The sequence below is a fragment of the Neovison vison genome, chromosome 2 (assembly GCF_020171115.1).
Source record: "Neovison vison isolate M4711 chromosome 2, ASM_NN_V1, whole genome shotgun sequence".
Classification (NCBI taxonomy): domain Eukaryota; kingdom Metazoa; phylum Chordata; class Mammalia; order Carnivora; family Mustelidae; genus Neogale; species Neogale vison.
In genome coordinates this window covers 71,088,906-71,103,278 of record NC_058092.1, presented here as the reverse complement: position 1 = coordinate 71,103,278, position 14,373 = coordinate 71,088,906, and the positions used below count along the sequence as shown (strand labels likewise).

At 37.3% G+C, this 14,373-nt stretch overlaps 1 protein-coding gene and 1 pseudogene across 1 annotated transcript in view; one reads left to right on the top strand and one right to left on the bottom strand.

The window, feature by feature from the left end:
- PRKACB (protein kinase cAMP-activated catalytic subunit beta) overlaps window positions 1–5,724 on the bottom strand; it is a 126,836-nt gene extending 121,112 nt beyond the window's left edge. The window contains exon 1 of the mRNA XM_044238577.1: window positions 5,477–5,724. Within this exon, the coding sequence (XP_044094512.1) occupies window positions 5,477–5,522 (46 nt within the window). The 5' untranslated portion in view covers window positions 5,523–5,724. The remainder of the gene's footprint in view (window positions 1–5,476) is intronic.
- Window positions 5,725–9,403: 3,679 nt separating this feature from the next.
- On the top strand, window positions 9,404–11,630 carry LOC122899137 (annotated as a pseudogene).
- The last annotated feature ends 2,743 nt before the right edge of the window (window positions 11,631–14,373 follow it).

The following is a 14,373-nucleotide window of genomic DNA, read 5'->3' as shown; positions in this document are numbered from 1 at the left end:
CCATAAATTCCATTTTCTATTTAACATACTTATTCATTAAAAACTTAAGATTTATTCCCCTGAAAAAATCTGGGCACATATGTATAGTAACATTAATATTACCTGGATATACAGACAATTTTGCAAATTATACTAACTGTTTAATTTTATTAATTTAATGAAATATCAAAATGATTTATGGTCAACTCCTAACTATCTGAAGGATTTTAATAACTATCCTGGCTTATCTAGGACCTTTTCATGTGCTGCTTCTGCCACTCAGCTATGGCTTACTAGTCTAAGCTGGCTTTCATGTCTTTATCCTGCTGCCAGCAATGAAAAGCAACAATCTGTCTATATCCTAAGTGAAGGACACTGAACAGGAGAATGGAAAACATGGTTCCTGAACCATGAGATGATTTTATGCATTAGATGATCTGCACAAAATGAATTACAAGATCACATAACTGGATGAGAGAATATGTATTTATTATTTCAATAGTGTTGCTGTTCATTATGACCTTTTTTCTTTTTCAAAAATTTTTAACAAAAAAATTTTTTTAACTCAAAAACTATTTTTTTTTTCCAAATTATTTATTTTCAGAAAAACAGTATTCATTATTTTTTCACCACACCCAGTGCTCCATGCAAGCTGTGCCCTCTATAATACCCACCACCTGGTAGCCCAACCTCCCACCCCCCCGCCACTTCAAACCCCTCAGATTGTTTTTCAGAGTCCATAGTCTCTCATGGTTCATCTCCCCTTCCAATTTACCCAAAAGCACATACCCTCCCCAATGTCCATAACCCTACCCCCCTTCTCCCAACCCCCCTCCCCCCAGCAACCCACAGTTTGTTTCCTGAGATTAAAAAAACAAACAAACAAACAAACAAAAAAACTATTCTTAAGTACTTCTGCCAATTTAATAAATTGGAATAAATATCTGATAATTAAAAGCTTTAAAGACTATGAGTAAGATATGAGATCACTGAATTTTTCCTAATCAACATTTAAATCTATAAAAACTTTCAATAAAAATATTCTCACTAACAGTCAATATTAAAAACTAAAAATAATAATAATAATTCTAGTAGAATCCAACAGAGAAATTAACTTTGTAGTTAACTTTACAGATTATACACAAATTACTATAGTAAACTCTTCACTAAATTTATAAAGGCTTATTCAGAGGAAATGTTTTAGAAATAAGTTAATTTCTAGTATGAGAAAAGATAAATCCAGCATTTTGTTGATCGACACATACTGGTGAGGATCCATATTACCAAGATGATTAAAAGATGGGTTGGCATCTTTATTACATATAAAGACAGCTATATTCTAAACCTGTGCTGTCTAATATGCCAAACATTAGTAACCATATTTAAATTAAAAATTCAGTTTCTCAGCTGCCCTGGTCACATTTCAACTGCTCAATAGCCACATATACCTAGTGCCTACTACATTAAACAATACAGAAACATTGCCACCACACAGAAAGTCTGCCTGGATAGTACTACTCTAAACCATAATGCAGATATTAAGTACTTTTTAAAATGGCAATACAGATTTAAATAGGAATGTTTTGATTGGCTATTTATCAGGAAGGGAAAGTATACATTTACAAATGAGAAAAATAATTAAACACAAATACAAACAGCAATGAAGGGTGTAAGTATATAAATTAATTTACATGGCTTAATTTGAAATTACACCATATCAAGTCTAAAAAGATTTTCAAGACAGTTTAATCCTTCATCCTCATTTTACAGGTGAGGAAATAGAATCTGGAGAACAGTACAAGAAAAAATAACTCTCATTTAAGACATTTAATATATATAAATGAAGTCACTATTAAAAACAACCAAAATTTCCTACAATGGATAATAAACTGAAACAAAGTGAAGTCTAAGCTATTCTGTGTGTCTCAGAATCAGTTTTCCCATTAGACACTCATATGCTGTTGGCACAGTGGTTAGGATTTCGGGTCCAAGGTTAAGCTGCCTAGGTTCAGATGTTTCTCCTTGACTTCTTAGCTGTATGAATTTAGGCAAGTCATTTAGGCTCTCTGAGTCTCCATTTCCTCATTTATAAAATAGAAAAATAATTAAACTACTTCATAGGTTTGGAATGATTAAGTGAAATTATGTATGCAAAGTGCACAGAGAACCTGGTTCACAGTAAGCCCTCCAAAAATGCAAGTTGTTATGAAACTTGCATTTGGTTGAACCAGACTACTGGCGACTTTCTTTGATTAATTTCTATTCACCCTCAAGCTCTTAAGACAGAGAGATACTTTGGAAAACATTCAAAGATCATTATGCAAACACTAGGTTACATTGTTGTTCTACCACTTACAGTCATAGGAGAACCTGCTTCCAAATCTCTACCAGCACTTTACCCATTGGCTTCAACACCTTTGCCATTCAAGTGTAATACGAAGCCCCACAAGCAACCTAATGGGTCTAATTTTTTTTTTTAATGAAATAAATCACAAAAGACCTTCGCATGTTAAAATGGCGGCATCTGTTTTTTATATTGGTGACTGTGGGTAAAGAAGTGGGAGACTGGATAAGTAAAACAATTTTGAATGACCAGAGTTTATAACTTCTCAGAGAATCAAATACTCATATATTTAATATTTATGCTTCTGTATATTAGTGAAAGTTGAAGTAACTACACTTAAACCCATATTTTTGAGAGTAAGTTTTTATAAATACACAGAACAGTTGGTATGTAATGGTAAGAAATGTTCTTTCAATAAGTTTTAAGATATATCAATACAATTTCCTAGTTCACTATGGTAGAAAAATAGGTACCCAACTTAATGTGATCTCCAAAAAGTATAGAGATGAGAATGGTATCTCCAAGTCCTACCCTGGAAAATGTTTTATTCTAAGAGTAGAGAGATTGAATAGATTAAACCAGAGGCACCAAATGGTCAAAGCTTCATTCTTCTGGAATATGTTTATAATGAAGCTCCAGAGTCACCTATATCAGGCATGGTCCAAACCAAACCTCAAATCTTAGTCAACCTTAAACATTTTAATCATCATTTCAAATGGAACATTTCCCTACTTGTAGTTTTCAGAGTTCTAACTTCACTTTCCATAATATCAGCACTTACCATATTTTGCTCTTCAGATAACTTTTATGAATACATTTTTCACTTATACTAGGTAGTAGATTTCTTGAACTTTTACTTAGTCTCCACATGAAACTAATACACTTTGCAGACATTTTGAAAATATGGGTATTAATTGATTATTTCATGAGGGAGAATGGAGTCAGATTCTAGTGATACTCCGGTATCACTAGTAACCTGATCTTAACTTCAGCTTCTTCAAAGGTCAGGCTCTTTGGCTTTAGAATCATTTATCACTATTTATAATCATTAAATGGAATGATTATACAGGCGATTTCTAAGATTACTTATATTTCTAGAAGTTTATGTTGTTATGTATCAACTGAAGTTTAAATAACTACATTCAAATTTTCAAAGGCATTTATTTTCAAGAAAAATTTTTTTAAAGAAATACGCAGAACAATTAGGTTTGCAATGGTAAAAGCTGCCCTTTCAATAAGTTTTAAGAGATATCAATAAACTTTATTGACTATAGAACAGCAACAACACATACATGATAACATTGCTCCAGATGAAATTACAGAGTGATCAACACATGGCATTTCTAATAACTGTCCCTATGAGATATCACTCGCTTTATTCTTTTATTACTTCACAACATTCATTTAAACTACCATACTGATCTTCAGTTTCCATAAATAAACTTACATAAAAAGCTGGCTAACATACTTACTAAATAGGCTGTCACTAATAGTTGGAGCTCAGGAAAGATTTTATTCATAGGAATAATTTAAATATATTTAGATAAACATTTAAAGTTTCCATCTTGTTTTCTGTAAATATTCCAAGATTATACAATAGTTCTGAGCTTCAAGTCAGTACTGTCTTGGGGAGAATGAGTTTGGTAACTTAATAATGTAAATATATAGATCAGAGAAGAGTCTACTATCATTATTAAAAATGGAAACACTGTACATGTCAGTACTTGCCAATGAAAATCACTGATATGATTCAATTACCAAGCACACTCCTTTGTAACACAATTAGCACGTTTTATCTTTAAAAAGAAAAATAACTTATCAGACACAAATAATTCTTTACATCTTCCACATTCCTATTCTTTATGTACAATTACTACATTTGTGTAGTTAAAAAAGAAAAGATAACAAAGTTCTACCTCTACATTGGCTTTTTAAAATTTCCCTATCACATACTAAAATATGGTCACTGATAATCTGTATGACATTACAACAAACTTTTCCGGAGCTCCTGAAAACTAACACCAAAACCTCACTGGTGAAACATAAACATATAATCTGATCTCATTATTCACATTAAACAAAATGAATGACAAAATCTTTCTGAATTGATTCTGCTTTGTTGTTAAAAAAAAAAAAGCAATTTCCTTCATGCTAAATTACAAAATTAACCTAAAACACGTTACAAACATAGAAACATTAAAAGATACTAATTATACAAACTGGAATAAATCACTGGCATTCCCTCAAGTGCTAAAATGTCATTCAGTCTTGGTGACATAACAAGTACCATTTGTTGTCTTATCATTCTGAATTATAAAATCAGAGATGAACCTGACAAAGGCACATTAATTATTTTTTCACAACCATCCTGATTGATTGAACTATACAGAAATTCAACTTGCATTATTTTTTACTATCTGGTGTAAAGTACAGGGTGCCTGCACTTTTCAGCGTCAGAAGAAATTCATCTTATTGTGGAAGCAGTTCATCTCCCAGAGACCTTTAAGTTTTACAGACACTCTAGGAGATTCCTGAAATGTTTCAAGCAAAGGCAAACCTGCCTTGGTTTTTTTCATGGATAAAGTTGCAGTTTAGTTGTTACATCTTCCATTCCTAAGAGATGTAAGATCTCAAAACCAACGTTGCTTATTCAGAATTAACCTTACCTGCAGAGAGCCAGACTAGCAGCCCCTTACCCATGCTGTGATTAGGTTAGGCAGAACCCAAGTGATGGAGGGAAAAGAGCCAACTCTGCCCACAGCACTACCTGTGGCTCCCAAAGAGATGGTCTAGGGTAGGGGAAGCGAGAATTGCAGTGGTACAAGGGACTTCTTTATCCGGACCATATTTGGGGAATTGTTCTAGCGAGTGCGTCCCTCGCTCTAAAGAGAAAGGGAATCTCGGGGAACACTGTTCTCCCTCGATCTCTCCATCCGGTCCCACGCGCTCGGCCCTCACGCCGGAGGCGGGGCGGGGTGGGGGGGAGGCTGTGGAGGAGGAAGGCAGCTGGTCCCTAGGGCCCCCACGAGCAGTTCCCGGCGGCCGCTGCGAGGCCTGGACCATGCCCGCGGCCTCGGGGCTCCGAACCGGACGCGCGGTCGATGCCCAGCGCTCGCCCTCCCGTACGGTACCCAGACCCGGCCCTTGACTCACCGCTCTCCACCTCGCTGCCTTTCTTGGCGGTCGCCGCGTTCCCCATGGCTGGGGCGATGGAAGGAAGGGGTCAGGGAGGGGAAAGGGGGCCGGGGCTGTCCCCGCCACTCCACCGGCTGAAGCAAGTCCCGCTTCTGCACGGGTCGAGGCGATGAGTGCTGCCGGCGCTGGCGCCCCGAGACCGGGCGGGAAGACTGGGCCGGTTCGGAAGGCAGGGCTTCAGCCAACTCCTCAGCCCCGGAGGCAGCAGCTGTAGCACCCGCGGCGGCTGCGGCGGCGGGGGCAGACACTCCCCTTTCCCCCGCCCCGCCCCCCTTGTTCGCCGCCCCCCTCCCCCCCCCACCCCCGGCCCAGGCCCGGTTCTTTCTCCGCGGGCGGGCGCGCGCCGGAAGTGACGTATGGTCCGGACGAGGGCGACGGGGTGAGGGGCCCTGATCGGGGGCGGCTGAGTAGGGTGACTCTGACTGGCACCTCGGCGGCCGGCTGAACTGGCGTGTTCTCGCCCGGCATTGAGCTCGGATGTTCATCCCTGAGATGGGAGAGGTGGCGTGAGAACCGTTAGCTTCGAGGAACCTGTCGTCTCTCAGCTTGGAGTCCCCCATGTCCTGGAGCGGGGCCGCGGGAAGCCGTGTGGGCGCGCTCGGTGGCTTTCTTTGTGCGCGGTATCCCGGCGGCTCCTCATTCAAAGTTGCCTTCTCCCGACAGGCCGGGGAGAACAGCACCTACGTGCAGAAGATCGTCTGCGAGGGCGAGGGGAGCCGCGTCGTTCTTGCTTCTGGCGGGGGCAGACTGGTCAGCACGTGCCACGGCAACAGCCTCGTCCCTAATCTCGACTGTGGCTGGGAGCCTCAAGGTGCAGGTATCCACCGAGCCCGTGAGCACGCTGTCTTCGGGTTCTCGGGCATCCGTCGCCAGCCCTTGGATGTTTCCACTGCGGGTTTCATTCGCCGCGCTTTTGTGGGGTCACTCAAGGTTTTATCAGACATCCCAGGCGGGGATAAGGAAAACTTGACTAATGCACAATGTCTGTTGATGGCGAGGCTTTGTATTTAGCAGCTTTCTGTGTAGATGTGAAATGCATTCCCAATTGATAATTGCTTTTTATCGATATACATAGAGCACTTGCTCATATACTTAGAGCACTTGAATTTTCAAGTACCTTTATTTGTCGGGTGATTTATGTGGCAGTGTAGTAGTTTCCTTTTGCATGTTCCTTTGAACTCTGTTCTGTGAGCGTTTGTTCCAAACCTAGTGCGGGAAGTCTGTTAACTTCCCGAGGGCGAGACCACATAAACCTGTTTTGCGTCCCCAAGGCACCAGATGCACAGGGTTTTATAGACACCTGCTGACTTGAAAGTAAGCTGAGGATATTTTTCAGAATTTTTTTTAAAAAATGTTTTTCATTACTGACAAAAACCCAGTGCTAACTGAAGAAGTTCCTCGGTAAACTCTATATCTTATGATCAATTCTGTTAAATTAACTGAGCAAATATTTGTATTATATACACTGTATTCCAAGTACTGTATAAATATTAACAAATTGTTCCTCAAAATCCTGTGAGATAATGTAGCTTTACTCTCGTTATTTAATGTGCAAACTGAGGGACAGAGAAGTTAAGCAATTGACTCTAGGTTACACAGCTATCATCTGGTGGAAGCAGGATTTAAACCTAGGTGGCTGCACTCCAAAGTCCATCCTTTTCTCTGTAATGTTGGTCAGAAACCCGCAGATGTTGTGGTAAATTGCTTTCTCATTTGAAATCCATTGATTTGAGATAGAAGAGATTAAAAGTTTACTTTTGGGGGAATTTCATTATCTGTAGTTCCCCCTTATCCAGTTTTGCTCTCCACAGTTTCAGTTATCCACCGTCAGGAAACAGGTCATTCTCCTTCTGACCTGTCAGGAGGTCAGTGATAGCCTAACACTAAGTCATAGTCTATACATTCTTCACTCTATTTCTTCTCATCATGAAGGCATTTTATCATCTTACATCATCACGACAGAGGTGAGTATAGACAGAGGTAAGATCAGAGAGAGACCATATACACTAACTTTATTATAATATATTGCTAATATTGTTAATATAATAAATTATTAAAATTATTCCTTTCTATTATTTATCATCAATCTTTTGCTGTGCCTGTTTATAAATTAACCTATATCATAGTTTAATTAAATTATAGTTAAATTATAATTAAAGTATAAATTAAACTATATCATGCATAAGAAAAAACATTGTATATATGAGATTTGGAACTATCTGTGGTTTTAGGCATTGTGGGGTTCTTGGAATATATCCCCCACAGATAAGTGGGAAGGGACTACTGTACTGTTTTGAGGGTTTCCATTAAATCCAGCTAATATAAAAATAACAGAGAAAAAAAGGGTTTGGACTAGATAGGTTTTGTGTCAGCATGTAACAATGTTGCAACAATGTCACATCTTTCCAGTCATGTTTTATGCTATAGATGTGACATTTGCCCTACATACATGGAAAATTCACTAAATAGCATTAAGCCACATATATACCAAATTAAAGACAACTTTTTGGTATATTTTATTCTGGAGGGAATATTTCTAGAATCCTGGAATATTCATACTGTCCTCATTGGGGTGAATTTTTAAATGTATGCCTTTTTATAGACCAGTTTTAATAATACAAGAGTGGTTATAGGCATAATTTGTCCCTTTTCTTGACATGATTTTGAGTTCTAGGCCTCTAATAGGGCAGCTGAATAAATCATTAATTTGCAAAGGATACTGTTGACAACTATTACAGAGTTACATACATCATAACTACATTCTGGAAAATTAATAAGTAAAATATTCAACTTTACAGAATTTGTCCCTTTCTCAATTTAACTTTATCATTGGTGAAGAAAGTACATTAATTATTAATTAAAAAATTATCAACAATTAGAAATATCTTCTTATTCTTTTTTCCTTGTACTATTTGTTATATTAGCTTACACTACTTCTCTGATTCAAGGAAGATTATACTTTAGGAATATAGTTTCATAATTTTCAGTTAGTTAGCATTCACAGTCTTTTAGTTGTCATTATATACAAGTTGCCTTTTCATTATTAGAGAAGAGTTCTCTATAGGAAACCATTGTTTATGTAACACATAGTTTCAAGAATTTGAAACATATGTTTCAAGAATTTTTTTTTTTTACATTCCAGAAGGGGCAGAAATGTCATTAACTGTTCGGTTATTCTTGAAATGATTAGCAGTAACATGGGGCAATTGCTGTCCTTTGCCACAAATGACTTTGCTATAACCTAGACAAGTACAAAGATAGAACTATTTCTATAGGAAAGCAGACACAGTAAGAAGTGGGTCATTACAGAGAAAAGACTTTGAGTCCTTTTCCATATGATATTTTATCTGAGAATCTGCAGCCCTTTGTAGCAGGGGAAATTATAGTTCATTTTGGAAATAATTAGTCTTACATTTTCTTATACTTGGTAAAAACATTTTCACATTTTTTATCAGATCCTCAAAACACACCTACATAAGCTAGACATATTAGCCCCATTTTACAAATCAGTGATGTAAAAACATTTTCACATTTTTTTAATCTGATCCTCAAAACAAACCTACATAAACTAGACATATTAGCCCCATTTTACAAATGAGTAAAACAGAAGTTCAAAGTAGTAAAGTAACTTGGGCAAGATCAGTCAAATGGTAAGTGGAAGAATGCTAGGTTTTGTGTCCTTTTCTGAGAGACAAATGTTATCTCAATCCACATTAAGATCTAGATTTTAGCATCCCCAATTTACAGATGAGAAAAATAAGGCCCTAGATTTAGGAGTCTTAGCCCTTTTCTTCTTAGATCTCTTTACCTGGGAATGAGAAAATGGGGAAAAACTAGAAAATTGTTATTTCAGTTTATTTTGTAGTTTTTAATTATATTATTAACTTGATTTCCAAGACTTTTTAAAGCAAAACACCCTAAAAAATAATGTATATCAGATATATTTGTTTTTCCTTTATAATCACAAGGACGGATAAGGTAAAGTTGGTAATTGTTGGAGAATATAACCAGATGATTTGTTTTTATACTGTATTTTATACCAAATAAGTGCAAGTAAAAACTTACTTAACCATCATAAGATTATAATTTTTTGAATAATATTAGTAACCCACATAGTCTGATATTTCATTATTGAACAGTATTGTATGTCCTAAACCAAATGATACCACACTAAATATCAGGCAAAGGGCAGAATAATACTTCCGAAATGAGGAAGTAATTTTATAGTTAATAAGTTACAAATATGTTGTGATAATTGTTCACGTCGTTGTAGTACAGTACGAAGTTTTCTTCTTGAGCTGAATTCTAATCCCTTTGTTTGAGAACAAATTTACTATCTAAATTTCGATATTTCTCTCTGCGTTTTTTTTTTTTTTTACAGACAAGGAGACTAAAATAGTTGATAACCTGCTCAAAGTCAACAAAAATGAGCTAGTAACAGTAGAACTGTAGCTTATCTCTTGTGTAAGGACTAGAATACAAACTAAAAGTGGTTTAAGAAAAAAAAATACTTGGAGGGGAGAACAAAACCAACTTTTTTTGCTTTCTTAATATGTAATACACTATTTCAGAAAAGGTATGTTTATTTTGGATATTCTGGTTGTACTAGTGTGTTTCAACAAAACTTTGACTCAATTTCTGCTATTTCAGTTTTGTGTTATGCATTTTGGGACTATACCTATAGACTAAAAATAACGCCTAAATTTACAAAACATTTGTTTCTTTATGAACTCACGAACTGGTGGGGCAAGAGCTTTCATGAAATCTCAGCGTTTACAATTTAAGCCCATCTTTGACTAAGGTGAATCTGGCCCACTGAAATAAAACTGTATTCATAGTATTGGCAGTAACAAACTAGAGTGGTGTATGATGAAGTAGAAAGGGTTTGAGTTTCGTAGTCAGAAAAATCTGGATTCATGTTCTGTTATGGTCACCATCTTTCACCTTCACACACTATCCTTATTTCCCTTGGTCTTTGTTTCCCAAAGTATGAAGTTACATGAATTAAATTAAGTCATCTGTTAAAAAGTACTAGGATAATTTTTGTCATAAAATAAAGTCACTGTAATCCTGTGCTCACCCTGCAATAACAGTGTTTTCTTGTACTTATGTTTCAACAGTAATGTTTAAATGTTTAAACAGTATATGGAAAGCATGATAAGAATATAAAGATGAATAAAATCAAGTATTTGTGTAAGGCAAAATGGACATGTAAATAATTATTTAAAATAAGATAAGTTAACTTTGGAGTAATCAGAACTTCTTCCAGATGTGCATCTCTCCTGGTTTTATGGAGTTTCCTCACAGCATGGCCCCCAAACTGCAGTCTTCAGTCCTACCTCAAAGGAAGAAACCAAGATTCCTCCTGCCCCCTAGCCAGAGGCGATGTCAACCTCTCAGCACTTGCTAAGGGAGAAAAAGAACAGCAAGAAGCAACTGAACATATTGATGAAGTACAAAATGAAATAAACAGACTTAATGAACAAGCCACTGAGGTGATTTTGAAAGTAGAAAAGAAATGTAACAACTCTGTCAGCCATTTTTCCAGAAGAGGTTGGAATTTATTGCCAAAATCCCGAATCTTTGGGTAACAACATATGTCAGCCATCCACAAGTTCTGCACTGCTTGGAGTATTAAATCAGGTTACAGAATAGATCTTAATTTTGATGAAAACCCTTACTTTGAAAATAAAGTTCTCCCCAAAGAATTTCATCTGAATAAGAGTAGTGATCCATCATCAAAGTCCACTGAAATCAAATGGAAATCTGGAAAGGATTTGACAAAACGTTCAAGTCAAACGCAGAATAAAACCAGCAGGAAGAGGCAGCATGAGGAACCAGAGAGCTCCACCTGATTTACTGACCATTCTGAGGCAGGTGCAGATGAGATAGGAGTGGTCATCAAAGATGGTATTTGGCCATATCCATTAAAGTACTACTTGGTTCTTCATATGGTTGATGAAAAGGGGGAAGGAAATAAGATGATTGGAAGATATTGAAGAAGGAGATGAGGATGAAGATGAGGAAGATGATGATGAGGGGATAGAAGGAGGAGGATGCAGGAGAAGATGACTTAATGAAACACCGATGGATTCCAACCTTCCTTTTTTAATTTTCTCCAATCCCTGGGATCAAGTTGCAGTGTTTTTCCCCTCCCTCTGGTGCTCATTCACCCTGTTTTCTGAAGTCTCTTTTCTCTCCTTTAATACCATGGTTCTCAACTTATTCAGGGGGAATATAATGGGAGAAGAATCTCTACCCCCTTCTGTTCCAAATTCATTTTTATTTCTCCTTGTCTCAACAAAAACTTTATGGAATCAACACCACTGTGCTCTGTGGGGAAAAAAGAAGAACCTTCTGCTCCCTTAGCTATGCTGAAAGCTGGAAGGTACTAGGCCCCTGTGTAGTAGTGCATAGAATTCTAGCCTTTTCCCTCCTCTGTATATTGTGCTCAGAGATTACACTGTGTCTTTATGTGAATTTATGCAATTAGCATTTACCAACATGTACCTGTCTATTTTCTCTTGTTTAAAAAAAGGAAAAGAAACTTTAAAAAATGAGGTTATCAAAGGTCAGCAAAGCGTGGGTTTGAGAGGTTTGGGTGGGTTAAATGGGTATTTTGACAAAATGGCTTCTCCTTTGTCATGTTTAATTGTGATGTTTAATGGATATCCTTGCAGTTTAAGATGACACTTTTTTTTTTTGAAAGATTTTATTTATTTATTTGACAGACAGAGATCACAACCAGGCAGAGAGAGGAAGAAGCAGGCTCCCCGCTGAGCAGGGAACCCGACGTGGGGCTCAATCCCAGGACCCTGAGACCATGACCTGAGCTGAAGGCAGAGCCCCAACCCACTGAGCCACCCAGGTGCCCCAGGGTGACACTTTTAAAATAAAACTCTCCTAATAATGAGCCAGACAGGCTCGTTGTACATGACAGATTTATATCCTTCCAGCTTAGCTACTTAAAGAACAATGACTTCTCTTTTCCAACATCAATTTATAAGTGTTATAATTGTTATGTTGTGTATTACATATGATTATACTAATATAACAATGGGGCACCTGGGTGGCTCAGTCTGTTAAGCATCCAGTTCTTAATTTCAGCCCAGGTCATGATCTCAGGGTTGTAGATCAAGTCCCACATTGGACTCCACACTTAGTGTGGAGTCAGCTTGACACTCTTTCTCTTCCTCTCTCTCAACTCCCTCCCTCTGCTCGCTTGTTATCTCTGTCTCTCTCTAAAATTAATAAGTATAACAGTATAATTATAATAAATATTACATTATAAATGATTATGCATATTGGTTCTGTATAATCACATAACCATTTCTGTGAAGGGCGGAGGCGGAGTACCATGACTGACACGGAATGAGAGAAGTGTAGTTTTCTTGAAGAAATTGTCATATAGGATAGGTAAAAGCAACAGATATCTAATATAGTAAAAATTAGAAAGACTGCTCCTAATCAATTTTCCATCCTGGGGGACTGGATGACAGAAATCATGAATGAAGAACATAAACCAGCTTTTAAATTAATGAGAGGTATATGACTTGGGTCCTACTGAGTTTGAGTTAGTAGTGTGATATCTAAATGCGGATGATGAATAGCAGGCAAATGTAGAGTTAGATCTATACAGGAGTTGTGAATTCAGTATAAAGAGTCAAAGCCACAGCTCTGACTGAAATCTCATTGAAAATGTAAAGAATAAAAAGCATCTAAGAATGGACAATTATGGAATAGAAAAGAGAGGAGAGTTCTAAAAGGAACCTCACATGGTAGGAGCCTGGAGTGGTCAGACAAGCTGAGAGAGAAACAGGAAATGTAGTCATAGAGGTCAAAGAATGAGAGAGCATCAATTTGATTGCATGCTAGAAGTTATCTAATATAAGCAAAATACTGGGAGAATATATAGATGCTTGTAGGAAGGAAAAGAAAGCTGAAGAACTGGGCTTGGCATCCTCAGGAGCCAGGCAGCTCCAAAGATTTGAAATATTTGTTGCTGATTGACACTTTTGCCATAATAGCCAATGGAACAACAAAATATGTATTGTCTTCAATCTTGTTCTTTTCCCACAATTCAGTTTCTAACAAGAGAATTCAGTTGGCCTATCTTAGGTTAAGTTTTTGCTTCTTACCCAGGATAAGGCACAGGATTAGCAATCCTGGGATTCATCAGTGGGGAAGCAGAAATTTCCCAGTACCAAAAAAGGATGGACTAGAAGTTGACCCCTCAGTAAAACAACAATGTCCATTATAGAGGTTTTATTTAATGGTGTTAGTAAATGAAAGTATTTCTCCTCAGTGGTACTATAAAGGACTACTACTCCCCCACCCAAAATGTGATGGATTTTACATAAAATCATAGACGTTTTCAGTTAAATAAATGAGTAATACTCTGTTACCTGATGTGGTGGGCAGAATAAGGCCCTCCCAAAGATATCCAAGTCTTAATTACCAGATTCTGTGAATATGTTACCTTGGTTGATAAAAGGAAATTAAGATTGCAGATTGAGTTGTTTGCTAATTCGCTGACCTTAAAATAGGGAGATTATCCTGCACTATCCTGTGGGCCCATTGTTGTCACAAGGGTCCTTAAAAGTGGAAGAGGGAAACAAAAGAGTTTAAAGTGATGTGATGTGAGATCCCTACATCATTGCTGACATTAAAGATGGAAGAAGGGAGCCATGAGCCAAGCAATGTAGGCAACTTCAAGAAGTTAGAAAGGTCAAAGAAACAGATTCTCTCTGATGGTCTTCAGAAAGGAACACAACAGTGCTGATACCTTGGTTTTAACCCACTGAATCCTGGTCTGATTTCTGATGTACTGAAGTGTAAAGATAATTTTAAAAGCC